Here is a 16,933-nt window from a genome sequence, read left to right on the forward strand (position 1 = left end):
CAGTTATAAGATGTATCCTAATTCAGAAATGTCACAATGCAAGAAGATGTGTCTCAGGATCAACAAAAAAAGGATGATAAAGATACAAGATAGTAAGATATAAGAAATATATGACTATATTACTTATTCATTTGGGAAGAGACTAAATTTACTATATAACATTTTAATTATTTCTATAATTAGTGTGGTAAAAAACAAATTTCAGAACATTTGAGTTTTTTGTAGTTAAGCTTTTTATTATTTTCTTTACAGGAACAATAATCTGAATGTGTCTTCAAATTATAAACAGAAAACCTGTTACATAAATTATGCTCTATTTCTGTATTATCAAAATACTGTATTGGTGAAAATAAATAGATAACAAAAAACAATACTTTATTTCCACATTTGCTGTCAGACCCCACAAATATGTTTGTCTTTGTAACCCATTATAGGTGAAAAACAAATTGAAACACAACAGGCATGCACAATTATGTCACTGCTAGGGATTTCTGATTATACTTATTAAAGTTTTTCTTACTAAAAATTGAACAGGCCATTGCTACCAAGTACACAGAAACATTTGCTACCAAGTACACAGAAACATGATTACGCTCTAAGAACAGCTGAAACTTCCTCAGAAGTTTAGTTTAGGCTTCTAGTGTGGTAGATAGTATTATACTATGCAACAGAGTATTATGGTATTTCATATTTTCCATGTCTAACCATAAAGTCTGTTAAGTCAAAAACAAAACCAACCAAACAAACAAACAAAAACAAACATTAAGATAGACTGACTGACAATCTTGTTCCCATGTGTGACAGAATAATTCTAATGCATTTTTATTAAATTTCTTTATTCTTTGTTAAGAACACTTTTTGGGTTTTTTGGCATTTTATATTCAATGTCCATTAGCTCCTTCTGAGAGTATCCGTGAAGGTTCTGTAAATTTTGAAGTGAACAAGTAAAAAAGGGCTGGTGTAGGTACCAAAGCCAAAAGGGGTAGATCTTGCTCAAGCTTATCCACTCTGGAAATGGAGATTATCCCATAGGCATGAAGTAACCAGTGGCTGAAGAGAACAATTAGTCTTTTCTTCCTGACCAGAAGATCATAGCAGTTCTATATAATTTTATAAAACAGAGAAAATAGAAATACAGATTATCAGGATGAATCGGCTAAATAGTTCGTTTTCAAACCAAGTCATATAATATAATATTTGAGTTAAAAAGGACTTAATGAGTCACCTGGTTTACCCATTCATTTTACAGATGAGGAACTTGAGGTTTCCTTCAGTTATAAAAGCACTGAAGTCTACATCACAATTAGCTCCCTTCTAGAAGGGACTGTGGTATTTCATAGAAGATATGAACTAGAAAGAGGAATCCCATACCATGTGCTTTCTTCTTGCCCTGATCCACTGTAGCTATGAGTTTATAGGTGGGATAGGAGGTACATAAACGCAACTCCCTCAGCCTCAAGCAATCCTGGAGGCTGCTGCCTGAACCATTAGAAGACAGCAGAAATGACGCGTAAATATAACTTTCTTTTAATTTTTAATCATGTTCTACAGTCTGCAGAAACTGGAAGGATCAAATTCCTATGAAAGAAGCATCTAAATGTGCTAATAAACACACTGATATACAATTTATAAAGGGTTAGTCACCAACTTTCTCTTTATCATTACATGACTTATCAACTCACCTAGAACTAGATTCTTTCCTTGATTCAGTTCCCTATTTCTGATTCATATGTAGAGGACCAATTAAAGTATGTGAACATTTGACATAGGAGAGAGTCACAGGGTCAGAGAATTATAGTCTGAAGCTAATTTAGAAATGTATAGCTAATTCTTCACTATGAAGAACAAATAAAAATTCAAAAACCTCATTTTATTTAAATATTCAAAATCTCTTCCCTAGAACCTTTCCCTGCATTTGATAAACGTGTCAAAAATAACTTTCTACACAGTGTGGTGGCACATGCCTGTAATCCTAGCAGCTCGGAGACTGAGGCAGGAGGATTGAGAGTTCAAAGCCAGCTACAGCACCAGTGAAGCACTAGCAACTCACTGAGACCCTGTCTCTAAATAAAACACAAAATAGGGCTGGGGATGTGGCTCAGTGGCTGAGTGCCCATGAGTTCAATCCTGGTAGTCGCCCTCCACCCCCCCCCCCCGAAAAAAAAAAAAAACTAATGTCCTATCTTCTTTGATTAATCTTAATGAAACAATGATTAAATATTACAAATGAGAAATGAGGATAGCCTACAAATGGGAACAACTGAATAGTCACTATCAGAAGTTCTTTTGCTATTACTCTACCTGAAAGCTACTATGATTTCTAGCACCCACCACCATTTTTTCATTAATGTACCACTCAAAAATAGTTAACAACTTATTTTCTTTGGTCTTTTTTATGCTACAAACCATGAAAAAGCACATTTCTTATCCACTGTCATGAGCAGTTTAAGACAGATCACAGATACTACATCAGCAAGCACAGGATGGAAGAGTCTAAGACCTTATACCTTTATTCCTTTAGGGTTTAGCCTCAAAATAGAGTTCTTAAATGAGAGACAGGTATTTGATAGCAATCATTTAAATGTGACATATTAAAAAATAATCAGAAGACATCCAGGCAATTATTTTAGAAAGAAAATTTCAGAAGATTGTATGTGAACAAATATTGTGGAAAAAATAATTAAAATTTTAATTAATACAATTTTCCCAATTTAAAGAGTCAAATACACTCTTCTCAATTTTTGGTTGACAATAGCTTAGTTCTTTAAAAATAGAAAATTTTAAATATATGAAGACATAGAATATTCTATTCTATTCCATCAACCTATAAATTAGTCAAAATATGCTTTTATGGTCAAAAATATTCTGAAAATACAAACAAGTATAAAATTAAAAATAACAAAAATAGAGTTCCTTATAACAATGGTCTTCCACTGAAATATCAGAAAGTTTAAGGCACAAAAACAATGTCTCAAAAAAGGAAACAGAATCAGAACTAGTTTGTCTATCATTGTGATTTCCAAATCACCAAAATATTATAGACTTTATAGGACAAAGTGTGAATAAAGAGTGAGAAAACATAGATTATAGAATGCATAATAAAGTTTTAAAATTAATTCAACATGCAGCAGCAAAGCACTTTTATATTTCTCTCAAAATAGTGTTAAGTTCCAACATTTTGATAGTTAAATGGTTGCTATGTGAGTAAATTATGTGAAATGATTTTTTTTCACTGTGCTGGAATAGGGAAATGTTTACTATGTCACCAATTTCCCAAGGAAACATAATGGAGCAGCACACACAGCCTTCCAGAAACTTAGATAACAATCTAAAAGCTACCAATGACACCAATTAGCCAAGGATTACTGAAACAATTAGTTGTACCTTATCACATCATATGTACTATTTTATTGTCAGATTTGTTTTACAGTATCTTTAACAAAGGAAAAAAACATTTCCTACCTCTATTTCAGAAGCCGACATGTATACAGCCAGAGTGAACAAAGATAACACTAATATAATATATGGGAAGGCATAATCTGAAAGACAAGCATCAGTATTATTGTTGGAAATTAAACAGATTTCTGAATAAACCATCCAATAAATTCAGTATAATTCTCCCTAGGTCACATTCTTTTTCAACTAGTTCTGTGAGATTTGAGTCCCAATGTCCTGAGACAGGGATCAGCAACCCTTTTCTGCAACACTTTTGGCTTTGCTGGAAAGGCAAGTGTGACTCTGTTTTAATTACCTAACTATACAGTTGTAGCTGGAAAACAGTCATAGATAATATATAAGTAAATGGGCATGTCTGTGTTCCAAGAAAACTTTGCAGACACTAACATTTGAATGTCATATGATTCGCACATATCAATGAATAAAAATCTTTTGATTTTTTTCTAATCCCTTAGAAATGCAATACCTATCCTTGGTCCAGCTTTGAAAGATCACTGCCTAAGGCATCCATTGAATGAAAAGAATTAAATTCCTCCTGTGCATCTGGAATGGTACCAGTTATATACTAAACTTGGGAGAATTGAGAAAATAGTTACTCAAACAATTTTCTGTGCTTTGTGGCCCAGAAGGGGAGCATTGGTTGAGAAAGATTATCTTTAGCTACATAAGCTTTAATTAGTTTTTAGAAAAGTTCATTTACCAATAAATTTCAAAGGGTTAATAGATCTTTCAGCATTATAGTAATAAATTTTTGAAATTTCTACTCCACGTTCAGTACAGTAATATTTTAAGCAAAATTTTTCCTACACAACACTAGCACTCTTTGAAATTTAGAACACACAAAAACAAATTAAAAATATACTATGAATTATTTTTGTATAATTATTTTAAAATGACTTTATTTTTTTTAAGCCTTTATATATTTATTTATTTATTTTTTATGTGATGCTGAGGATCGAACCCAGGACCTCACACATGCTAGACGAGTGCTCTACCACTGAGCCACAACCCCAGATCCCTAAAAATTACTTTAATTTAGGAAGCTATTAACCATTCTACAATTCATTTGGAACAATTGCAAATGTTAATTCAGGATGCTGATGCTGAACTATCCATACAGGGCTTATTTCAGTTTACTAAAGAGCTGAATGACTTGTTTGACAGTTAGAACTTTTCAGGATACAGTGACTGGGTCCTCAAACAGTCATGACAAAAACAAAAACAAAAACAAAACCCAATACCATTTAATTCATAAGAAGCTAAAGGATGTTGCTAATGATACAAATTTTAAGACTGTGCAGTAAAAAGCCATATGAGGTAAAAAGGAAGAAGAGGAAGTTTTAAGGAAGGGGATAGAGTGAGGTACTTGGCTGGTGGCAGGAATCAAAGTGGTCTTTAAACCCTAGTGTGTAAAACTATGAACCTAGGTCTGAGACTGTATGAACCTAGATCTGGGATAGGGCCTGGGAATCTGCATGCAGGTTTCCCTCATGAGTCAGAAGCAGATCATACTTAAAAGCCAGCTTTGATAATACTTCCAAACAGGTAAAAGTTTGTAACTGACAGTGTTCCAATCGCTCCCAGTACATTTCTCTCTGGACCTCAATCCCCAGGTGTCATAGCTATAAGAAGCATCCTGCTGTTCTACTTTGCTCAGACTCATTATATCCTCTATGAACCAAAAAATATTTAATTTTTTTCCAACATTATAAAATTGAGTTGGTAAAAGCCCTCTGTGACTATTCTCAGCAGACTGCCTAAGTTTATACTTAGTGCAAAGGAATATTAACACCTTGATCTTTCCCTTAAATGTGTTCCGAGTGGTGGCCTGTTAACAAAATGAGTAAAAACCATTCAGTGTGAAAAAGCAAATTTTTTCAATATAGGCAGCTGTGATATAGAAAGCAATGGTGTTTGGCAGTCTCTGTGGGTTTCCAAACCTTTTCCTGCCTTTCACAGCCTCTCTCTTTCCTCCATTTCATAACCAAGAGCTTAAGCATAATAGCACCAAAAATCTAAGGCAGAGGAAATTGAGGGCTGCCAATTCTTAACTCTTTCCAGCTTAGGTAGCTCTCCCAAATTCCAGACTGGAAAACACTACTACCTGTAACCTTTTGGATACTGAATTCACATCTACCACCGTATTTGTTTCCTCTAATGTTCACTGTTTATCCACCCACCAGCAACTAAGAAGGCTACTTTATCCTAGTCTCATCCATTCCTTTAGCCCCTATATTCAATGTGTTATTCCCTCCTCTTAAATAGCTCCTCATTCCCAGTACTTTTCTGCCTTAGGTCAGACAGTCATTCTTGGCTTACTGCAATCATCTCTTAACTGATCTCCCAGGCTCCCCTCCTCTGACAGTTCATCTTCCACTGGGCTATTATCCTTCCCTAGCATACATGAAGCCCTGAGTTCAATCCCCAGAATCACTATATATGTGTGTGTGTACACACACACACACACACACACACACTAAAGCTTCTTTTTAAGGATTAAAAAATGAGCTTAAAAAAAGCTACAAAATTAAGAAAAAACACTGTTTATTACACATAATAATAAATAAATATCATTACCTTTCCTCATCATACTTACATAGAAGGCCTCCGCCAACTGCCTGAAGCACAGTTAAAATTGGGAAGAAGTACAGTGCAGCATAAATACTTTTAAATCTATCAGACTTCCCTAACCCACATGCAATCTTCTTCACCAGAAGAGGTCGAAGCAGCATCATTAATACCAAACAGAATGCATAATAGATAAATACAATGGTGTACCTGTAAGATATAATCGGGAATGTGTACCATCAAAATATGTTTAAAGGTGTTTTTGTCCTTGATATTTTAAAATCAAAGATTCTAAAACAGGTTTAAAAAGTATAGTAAGTCTACCCATCAGATATTCAGATTGCAGAAGGTTGGCCAACATACAAGTGTACACTGGTTTCTTTCCTGGCATTTTGGAAATATGCATCAAAAATCCTAAAAATTTTATTTTATAGTCTTTGACCTAGCAAATTTACTTATTTATTTATCAAAGGGAAACAACCCAGGATACACAAAATAAACCTTATGTATAAATGTTTTTATTGAGTCACTTATAAAAAAGAAAACTCGGGAAGAAAATAAATACTCGACAATAGAAAACTGGTTAATTCTATAGTATATTCATGCTGGAATATTGTGCAGACATTAAAAATGCATCACATGATGTACATATGTATAGAGACGTCATGAGGTACCTAATATCATGTACAATTTCATGTATTAAAAAATAAATATTAAAATTCAATGGAAACAAAAACAGATGTAAATATTTTTAATTATGATATAGATAAGTAGTTCGGAAAATATGGAGTTATTTGACTTGCATTTTACATATTTTCAAATTCAGTCATCTAAGAATAAAATCAAAAGCAAACCAACAAAGCTTGTAAAATACATGCCTCTATTGTTCAACCCTCCCCTTATTTAAGGTTTTTGTTTTGTTTACTATATTATTATTTACCTTAAAGTAACTCTGAATTAATTTTATTAACAAAACAATAGAACAAGAGAAAGCAGTAAAACAGTGCTTTGATTTTCCTGGAGAATATTCTACAGTGTATAACTAGCTTGATAGGCAGATGACAAGCCATGAGGTCTCTTAAATAATAACCTATAATTGAATTAATTACCTTGACTTTTCACCTGGCATAGCTGGTATGTTTGCATTTTTATCGCATAATTTTATAATGCCACTCATTGTGGCTCACCCAAAATTAACAAAATTCTGCAATTCGACTTGACTTTTTTATCCCCACTAATTTTTGAGAGCCAATAGAGTTTGAAATTAGAAGTGTCTATCATGGGTGCAGAATGAGGGCTGGGAGTATCTTGTTGCTGTCTCTCTTCTAATCTGATATTTCTATAATAAATACCATACATATGACTAGTAGTAAATGAGTCTGATTTTATTTTAAATAAGTAACTACATATCTTATTTAAATGTGATAACCAATCAGTTCTTAAGTTTCCTAAATAGGACTAGGTTAAATTCTGCAAGTCCTCAGGATAGCATATAACAAGAGAATATCTGAAGTTCAGGGTTGTAACCCTATGAAATAGTGAATGAAAGAGGACATTATCAGTCTTTTATTTATACAGGTTGGCAGTGGAAAAGATGATTTTCATATTGCTACATCTGTATCTTGTTTCACCTTTTTACACATATGCATATGTAGGTTTTTGACACTTTAATATTAAGAACTTGATCAAAAGGACAAATTTCATTGAACATATTATGTAATAGAAATTTGCTACAGTTAAGAGAACAAAGTAACACACTTTGCTTCTTTTCTTTTGTTTTTTTGTACCTGGAATTAAACCTAGGGGTTCCTAACCACTGAGCCATATCCCCATCCCTTTTTTATATACAGATTTTTAATTTTGAGACATGGTCTCACTAAGTTTCTGAGGCTGGCTTTGAATTCATGATCCTCATGTCTTAGCCTCCCAAGCCTCTGGTATTACAGGCTTATGCCACTGCACCTGGCTTGTAACACTTTTCTTTATACTTTTACAAAAAAAAAGAATAATCCATCAAAATGAATGCCAACAATTTATAAAAATTCTAAAAATAAAATAATATTATATATGGAATTTTACTAATTTGATATCATTAAACCAAAACATTATGATGAAAATTACATTTATTTAGAAAAGCACAAAAAGAACATTAACTCAAGCAGTCTAATAATGCCAACTACATTTAGGTGCCGTGGAAGGCAAATATGTATGGATTCATTTAATTCTCGCATAATGGTTTTGCCATTTCACCAATGGGAAACCTGAGATTACTAGAGGCTGTTAACATGCTGTGCTAACATAACAGCTGTCAAACTCAGAATTCAAACCTAACATTTTTATCTTCAAAGCATATACTCTTGTATTTCAGACACTGCATCTCTGCATCAAATTTTTTCCTTATAACTCTTAAAAAAAAACTCTAGGAAACATATAAATCTTATTTTAGAAGTACTTATATATATTTCAACAACAATATAAAAATGCTTTCCCTTCTATTATACTGAGATTTATTTATATTTCCTCCTATAACACTCTGTATGCTCTAAGAGAAAAGAAATAATTTCAATATATCTTCCCCAGTACCTAGAAGCTGTTTTTATAATGTTCAATCTGTTGAAACAAATGAAACCTATAATGATCCTCAGAGTTTTTTAACTGACCTTAAGTCTAAATAAATACTTACAGTGGGTAGACAGCTTCATGAGTACAGTGTACTGTGGTAACATAATCTGGACTTGGGTTGTAAAGCATAGTGTACCAATCAGAAAGCATCAATACTCGACATGAACGGATATAAAGAACACCGACAGGATCACTCACAAGTAAGGTGATGATAGCTGCCATACTGCATTCAAATAATGCAGTGACATGTTGGAAAAGTGCACTGGAGCTAGAAAAACAGAGAGGCATGATTTCCAGAAAAATTTCAATATTGAGATGGCTTTAATAAAACAAAGTACATGTTTCAAGATTTTGATTCTAGAAAAAAAAAATTTCACTGCAAGATCCTAAAACTAAAAAATCTTCTAAAGAGATCAGAAAAGCCAAACATATAAGAAAACTACTTGAGAAGAGTGTTCCCTTATTTTCTGAAAAAGGATATTCATATCCCAGAGGATACTATGCTAATATTATTTAAAGGTGTAACAGAAGAGCAGAAATTAGGTATCTACTTTATATTTTTATTATGCTGCCAAATTGTTATTAAATTTTTGTAGTTATCTATGCATCATTTTAAATTACCTTAATAAGTACATAGAAGATGATATGTAACGTGTCAGTTATAAGGTATAACAATGTAATAAACACTGAGAGCCCACTGTTTAACCCAGCAACTAAAACACGCTCAACAACTTATAACTATTTCTTAGTTCCTCCCCATTCCACACTCCTAGTGGTATCCATTATACTAAATTGTTTTTTTTTTTTTCTAAATAGTTTTCATCCCAATTACATTAGTGTTTCAAGATTACTCTGTTCAGTTTGGCTCATTTAAATCATATGTGAGTCTTTGGGCTTTTTTTCCCATTCAAAATTACATTTCCAAGATTTGTCCATGGCATTGCTCACAGCAAAGCTTCAAGCATTTTCACTTCTGTGTAAGATTCCACTGTGTGACAGTACCATGATTTATCTACTTTAGTTAAACATGTTGCAAATGTCTTCCTCTCAGTTTGTGGGCTCAATTTTCACTTTCTTTGTGATCTTTATGAACATGTTCAAAATTTTAATACAATTGTCTTTGATAATTTTTTTAACAAAGAGGTTGTTAAATGCTTCAGCAATTTAAATACTTTATTCAAATACTTCTACATCCCAATATAAGAAAATATTATCCTATGTTTTCTTCTAAAATTTTTAAGGTTCTGCTTTTCATATGTCAATCTCTAACTCACCAGAATAGATTTTTGTGTAGGATCTAACTTTAGATAGTCCCATATGGAAATCCAATTGTCTCAGAAACAGCATTTTATTGAATATGCATTTCTTTCACCCAACTAACTTGCCATGCCACTCCTGCTATAAAAAGTTTCATACATAATTCATCTCTATATGGTCTTTATAGTCTTCTGCCTCCAAGGAGCCAGTCTCTCCTGGGGCAACTTCATAAGTATATTTTCCAAGATCCTATAAGGGACATGCCAATCACAGGAATCAAATGAAATCTATAATGATCCTCAGAGTTTTGAGACAGGTTCTCAATAAGTTGCTGAGGCTGGCTTTGAACTCAGGATCCTCATGCCTCAGCCTCCCAAGCTTCTGGGATTACAGGTGTATGCCACTGCATCTGGCTTGTAACACACTTTTCTATTATACTTTTACAAAAAAAAATATCCATCAAAATGAATGCCAACAATTTTTTAAAATTCTAAAAATAAAATAATATTATATATGGAATATCATTAAACCAAAACATTCTGATGAAAAATACATTTATATAGAAAAGCACAAAAAAGAACATTAACACAGCAGTTTAATAATAATGCCAGCTACATTCAGCAATTTGGCAAGACCCTGCCTCAAACAATAAAAAAGGTCTGGGGATGTTGCTGTAAAACACTCCTGGGTAAATTGCTGAGGCCAACCTCAAACTTGCAACCAGCATTGACCACCATGCATCCTTTGTTTCTTTAAGAATTACAGACGAAGGGGCTGAGGTTGTGGCTCAGCAGTAGACTTATTTTTTTATTTTGAGGCAGGATCTCACTAATTTGTTTAGGGTCTCACTAAGTTGCTGAGGCTGACTTTGAACTTATGATCCTCCTGCCTCAACCTCCCAAGTTGCTGAAATTACAGGCATGAGCTATTGCACCTGGCTGTGCTCAGTACCATTTAACATATTTCATATTTTCTATCTCCTTCCCTCTTAGCACTACATTCCATTATTTCTTGATATGTAATTTTTCTAATCCACTATCTTTAACTGTTTAAGCTGCTGATCACCTTGCTTTAACATGGCAAGTGTACATCTTCATTTTAAGAAGTTCCTTTGTTTCCTCTAATCCACTTTTCTGATAATCTCTTGATGACTGGGCAGCTTTCTGACTGCATCCTTTATTTCTTTTAAGAATTACAGAGGTAGGGGCTGCAGTTGCTCCCCTACTGCAAGGTGCTGGGTTCCATCCTCAGCACCCATAAAAATAAATAAATAAAATGAAGGTATTGTGTCCAACTACAACTAAAATATATATATAAAAAAAAAAGAATTACAGAGGTAACAGTTATCTATCCTATAATTCAAATCCATTATCTACAGTCCTTTGGGGGGCACAAATATATTATTTGTTACATCTACCAATTGGTTTTTAAATATGTGATTTAACTTTCTTGCTATGGTATGAATGTTTATGTGCCCCAGTATTCATATGCTAAAACCTAAACCCAATGCAACAGAATTAGGAAGTAGAGACAATGCAACAGAATTAGGAAGTAGAGACATTAAGAAATAATTAGGTAATGAGGGTGGAGCCCTCAGGGCATTAGTCCCCTTATAAAAGAGGTCTGAGGGAACATGTTTGTCCCTTCTACTAAGTGAGCACACTGTAAGAAGGTACCATCTGTGAAACAGAGTGAGCCTTGATCTGGAATTTCCCAGCCTCCAGATCTGTGAGCAATATAGTTCTGTTGTTTATAAATTACATAAGGTATTATGTCATAGCAGCTCAAATGGACTGAGACACTCTCATTCCAACTACCTGCTTTATCACTCTGCTCCCAGCCTGTCATCCAGTGTGAGTTTCTGTTTTTTAAAAAAGAAGAATTCTCAGAGATTCCCCCTACCTCTGGTGAGACTAGCAATATATAAAATAGTAAGGCCTTTCTGGACCTCTGTTATTTTACAAGGGTCACTTGAAACCCCTAATGAGCCAACACTGTTAGAAGCAGAACTCCTAGACCATTTTACAAAGGGGAAAACATTAGAGACAGAAATCCCAAACTTATTATTTCTTGCCTATCCTCCTCTCTTCCTTCCTTCCTCTCTCCCTCCTTCCCTTTCTTCCTGTTTTTGGTACTGAGGATTGAACCCAGGAGTGCCTTACCACTGAGCCACATCCCTAGACCTTTTTGATTGTTTATTTTGTGACAGGGTCTTGCTAAATTGCTAAGACCAAACTCAAACTTGCAACCAGCATGGGCCACCATGCCCGGCTTCTTGCTATTACTTAAATATCCTCTTTGATGGTGTCATGGTGTTCGTTCAAATCCATCTGCAGTCACCTATGTGATCTTTACAACGTGAAGGCCAATTCTAAAATTCCCTCTATGAAACCACAGTTATGCACTGCTAGTAACGCTGCAGTCAAGGAAGGACCACAAATGAGATAGTGATCCCGTAAGATTGTGTTGCTTACTTATCTCGAAGCTGTCCTGTTGTCTGCACAATGATAAAAGTGTCTAACAGTGTCAGAACATATCCCTGCTTTTAAGCAGTATGTGACTGTACTTCAGAATCTCTTCTGGCTTTCAGGAAAAACACTCCTCACCAGCACCTTTGACAATTCCCCGCCATGCTAAATTTCTTTAAATTCTCCTGTACCAATGTTGGATGAGAACACATTTCACTATCTGGAAAAGAGTGTATCCTTCAAGATGAGTTCTGCTTTTATTCAGTTCCTAGGACTCCAACAGTCCCAAACATCTTTATATTCTAGCCTCATGCAGTCCTTCTTTCTAATGTTTCCCTCAACTCTCATTTCTCGATCAGATGCTCCTTTTCGCTTCCATACTTCTCAGGCTGAGTAAAGGGGGTTCAAGGAGAGGAAAGACATAAAGTAGGAAAAGTCCTGAGAAGCTGGAGGAGTTAAAGGAAAATCAGTAGAGCAGAAACATACTAAGGAAGAATTTGGCTTCCTATTTTAGTAGAATAAAGTTCACATCCTTATCAAGAATCTGCATATTTGGGCCTCAACCTCCTTTTCCCACTCTCCTTTATATTACCTTTCTTTCATTTGCAACCCATACTTTGACCACCTCAGATCCCACATTTCATACTTCCATGCCATTATTCATACTGTCTTTTTACCTACTCTGAAATATTTCAGATTCCATCAGGTACAATTATCTTTCCATTTTCTGTGACTCTAGAGAATTTTGTTTATAATTTTCATTACATTTAACTCTTTTAGGGACTAGGGTTATAGCTCAGTGGTAAAGTGTTTGCCTAGCATGTGTGAGGCACTGGGTTTGATTCTTAGCATCACATATAAATAAATAAATTAAAAATAAGGAGCCATCAACAACTAAAAAATTTTTAAAAATAACTATTTTATTATATTTCTAACAGTGATTATAATTATGCATACATTTGTCTTCCCACAAGATTATCACTAGAAGCCATATCATTGTCCTTCATCTCCTCCCCTGATCTTCCAAACATAAACTACACTACTCAATAAATTTGTTGTCTTAATGATATGAATTTTTATAATTAGGTTATAGCAATACCATTTTTAACTACATTATACTAGATTATTAGCACTAAATTAAACTACAAGGTATTTTATATAGAACAATAAACAGCTTGTAATCATAAACAGTTTTTTTTTTTTTTAAGAAGATAAGACACAATAAACAGCTTGGGAGGCTGAGGCAGGAGGATTCCAAGTTCAAAGTGGGCCTCAGCAAAAGTGAGGTGCTATGCAACTTGGTGAGACCCTGTCTCTAAATATAAAATACAAAACAGGGCTGGGGATATGGCGCAAGGTCAAGTGCCCCTGAATTCAATCCCCAGTATAAAAAAAAAAAAAAGACACAATAAGAATTATTTTTGAGAAAAAAAATAGTCCTTCAGTAAAATAAAAGAGAGTTCCTTAATAAGGCATGTAGTCCTTCTTTCTAATGTCACCCTCAGCTCTCATTTCTCGATCAGATGCTCCTGTCATTAAGTTTCTTGCTATAGTAAAGTTTAATCAGAATATAAAGAAAAACAGGCTTATCACCTTTAAAAACAACAGAAAAAGTGTAATTATTCTTCTAAATGAAAACTGGGTTGAGCATGTGCTCAACATGTGCAAGGCCTTGAGTTCAATTTCTACCACCAAAATAAATAAATAAATATTCCAACATTGGTGCATCCAGAAACAATCATAGAATGAGCTAACCTCTTTTTCCCAGAGTACCATTCGATGAAGAACCAGTGTAAAACAAGAGGAAGCATAGCCATAAATCCAAGATAGAGCCAATCGTAAAGTTCTGGAGATTCTGTGCAAGGCTGACAATACTTCTGTGCATTTGTTCTCTGTCCTCTTGGGCATACCTACAATATATAAAAGCCATATTTTATGTACAGACAGTACTTTAGAATATTAACACCCCCCAAAAAAATCATTCTATAAGATATATTTTAGTTTAATACAGTTGCTTTGTATGTGCAGCTATTTAAAAATTTTTTAAAGTGTCCAAGTGAATAAAAAGAAGCCTCATCTTATGTGCTATGTCTTTAAAATTCTCATAAAGGGTTCCTTTTATTTTGTTACTAAATAGTTACCATTTAATTAAAAATCTAACTTTTAACATCGTGTAAAAAAATTTGCAGAGAAATTGTCTGAAGTTATATTACTGTACAAGTCACTGTACTAAAGCATTTAAAAAGTAATTAGAATTTACTGTAAAATTATAATTTTTAAAAAAATACCTGTGACTATCAAGAAAGATGTAATACATTAAAAATCTCAACATGAAAGTATGAACAAGGATTTTATTAATACCTCCATAATCTTTTCTGAGTATATTTAAGAAAAAAGATTAAACATGGGAAAATATTTCAAAAGCAAATAGATTTTTACAAATGAAATAACATGCGAACATAAGACTTACCCCACATTCTCCATATATTTCAGTTGAGCCATTTTTAAATAATAGGGTCTTCCCACAATAAAGTCCAAGGCATGCTGGTTGAATATCGACAGCTTTTTAAAAACAAACGCCAGTATAGTAACATCTTTTGTGATTATAAAAAAATAATGCAATAATAGCGAAGGATTTGGCAGATATATGGCAACATAGTTTTGATTTTTAAAATGACATGTATTAGACAAATCTCCTGATGCATTTATTTTTTAATTTTTCCCTTTTACGCTGTGGCACTGCAGAAAGTTAAATTCAAACCTTGCTCATATATATATATATATATATATATATATATATATATATATATTTTTTTTTTTTTTTTTTTTTTTTTTTTTTTACAAAAAACAAGACTCATAAAGGATCATCACTTTTTATTGTACCCAGTTCAGGAATTAAGCACATACAATCTATTATAATCTTTGTTCATAACAACACATTTTAATAGCAAAAAGGACAATTTCAGAATAGAGGGTAAACCTTTGAGAGTAAATACATTCACCTCAATAAAAAAAAAAATTCCTATATTGTCCTAGCTTTTATCATTTTTTTGAGGACAGGCGAAAATTTCACCAAGGTCATCATTGGGCCTCTGACCAAAATTTGGGAACAAGTGCCTTAGAATCAAATCCCTGAACTCAAAGCTGGTGCGGGTGGGGTGGGGGTAGGGGTGGGAGTGGGGAGTAGGTGGGAGGGAAATAAGTCTTCTTTACCAAAAAACTTAGGACCTACAGATCATCTTGGATCTCATCCACCAGGAAAAATTGTTGGAGGAGTTTTTCATACGTGACATCTGATTCCCTTCATGCACTAGCTTATTCTTTGAATAAACACGTACTGAAATCATTTTCACTAGTTAAGGGCCACTAAAGGTCCACAGAGAAGCATGACAGAGTCCCTGCTTTCTAAGAACCTATAGCCTAATGTGGAATAAATCCAAATCAACTATGGTATAAATGTGAATTGATTTGGAAAATAATGCATTTTATGACTAGAACAATCTTTTCCCAAATTCTTCATGATTTCACAATTGAGACTGCCTTATCTAAAGGCCTTTTCACCTTTCAAATTCCATTTATTTCTCCTGCTGCTGCTGAAAAATAAACAGAAAAGACACTAGGTAAAATGTCTCAAGTTTAGTATTTTTGATTTTATCAAATATTGGACTTAGTTTTGTAAACACATGAGCTTCTTTGTCGCTTTTTAAAATAGGCAACTATAATCAATTACAGGATTCTAAATACATGAAAATAAATGTTTCAAGAAGGCAAAAGTTAAAGAATTGGAAGCTTCTGCAAGGGCTTTATATCTAGTAAATGCTTAGTAATTCTTCTTGAAGGTACATAATCTAATGTTTCTCGAGATCCAAGACCTGAAATATCCTGTACGATAAACTGAAAGCAACAGCTCACCATCTACCAAACAAAACCCAGGCTCCAAAAGTCTGTTCAATTTCCCCTTTAATTTCCTTTACTGAACAATGGTTAAAATTTTAGAAGATTTTTCCCCCCAACGGTCTGTCTGTGAAGGACCCTATAAACTTAAAGCGCGGAGAATGAAGCAGGAGATATTAATCTATGCAGTAATTAGCTTCTGCTCCTTTACTGTTGTTCTGTTCTAACGCCCGCGCTCTTAATTCATTAATGCATTTCCTCCGCATTACACAAAGGGACTGAAGTGACATTTCATACAGAACAACAAAAGGCTGGGCCTTCCCCCCGATAACAGCCCGCGCCCCCTTGCAGCCTGTCAGGAGCAGACACCACCCAACCCCAGGAGGTGTCCAGGGCCCGGCCCCATGGCAGGTGGGAACCAGGGAGAGAATGAGCCGCTATAGATGGCTGCCCATCCGCAGCCATACCGGAGCCGACTGCGTAGGAAAAAAGCCGGGACTAAAATAAACTCTTCCAAATCCCGTCGACCACTCACCCATTGACCGCTGGAAGGTTTGCTTCAAGTAGCTCCGGGATCAGTGGAGGCGACAGGGGCACTCGGACATCCGGGCTACAGCAGCCTTGACGGCTCCGCCTCCTGGTAACCCGGGCGACCGCCAGAAGCCCCG

General features: G+C 34.4%; 2 protein-coding genes across 5 annotated transcripts in view; one reads left to right on the forward strand and one right to left on the reverse strand.

Annotated features, from left to right (window-relative positions):
* Positions 1-379, forward strand: part of Ccdc175 (coiled-coil domain containing 175) — a 66,491-nt gene extending 66,112 nt beyond the window's left edge. For all 3 annotated transcript variants that reach the window (XM_046461094.2, XM_058584618.1, XM_058584619.1), the window contains one exon: positions 253-379. The gene's annotated coding sequence lies outside the window, so the exon portion shown is untranslated. The remainder of the gene's footprint in view (positions 1-252) is intronic.
* On the reverse strand, positions 210-16,933 carry Jkamp (JNK1/MAPK8 associated membrane protein). 2 transcript variants are annotated; one of them, XM_046461090.2, is made up of 7 exons: positions 16,801-16,933; positions 14,842-14,933; positions 14,127-14,281; positions 8,708-8,914; positions 6,053-6,234; positions 3,463-3,539; positions 210-1,100 (listed from the first exon to the last, which is right to left on the reverse strand). In XM_046461090.2, the coding sequence occupies exons 1-7, from the start codon at positions 16,802-16,804 to the stop codon at positions 882-884; spliced, it is 936 nt and encodes a 311-aa protein (XP_046317046.1). In that variant the 5' UTR covers positions 16,805-16,933; the 3' UTR covers positions 210-881. The 2 variants fall into 2 exon arrangements, with proteins under 2 accessions (XP_046317046.1, XP_046317047.1); XM_046461091.2 differs by having other exon boundaries at positions 14,842-14,915; positions 16,801-16,915.

This window comes from Marmota monax, unplaced genomic scaffold, assembly GCF_021218885.2.
Source record: "Marmota monax isolate L192 unplaced genomic scaffold, Marmota_monax_Labrador192_F-V1.1 WCK01_AAM20220418_F8-fsc00001, whole genome shotgun sequence".
Lineage (NCBI taxonomy): Eukaryota > Metazoa > Chordata > Mammalia > Rodentia > Sciuridae > Marmota > Marmota monax.

Coding starts and splice junctions, on each gene's coding strand:
- Jkamp (XM_046461090.2), bottom strand. Junction 6,235..8,707: donor CATGAAGCTGTCTACCCACT/GTAAGTATTTAT, acceptor TATATCTTACAG/GTACACCATTGTATTTATCT. Junction 3,540..6,052: donor AGTTGGCGGAGGCCTTCTAT/GTAAGTATGATG, acceptor CTTGTCTTTCAG/ATTATGCCTTCCCATATATT.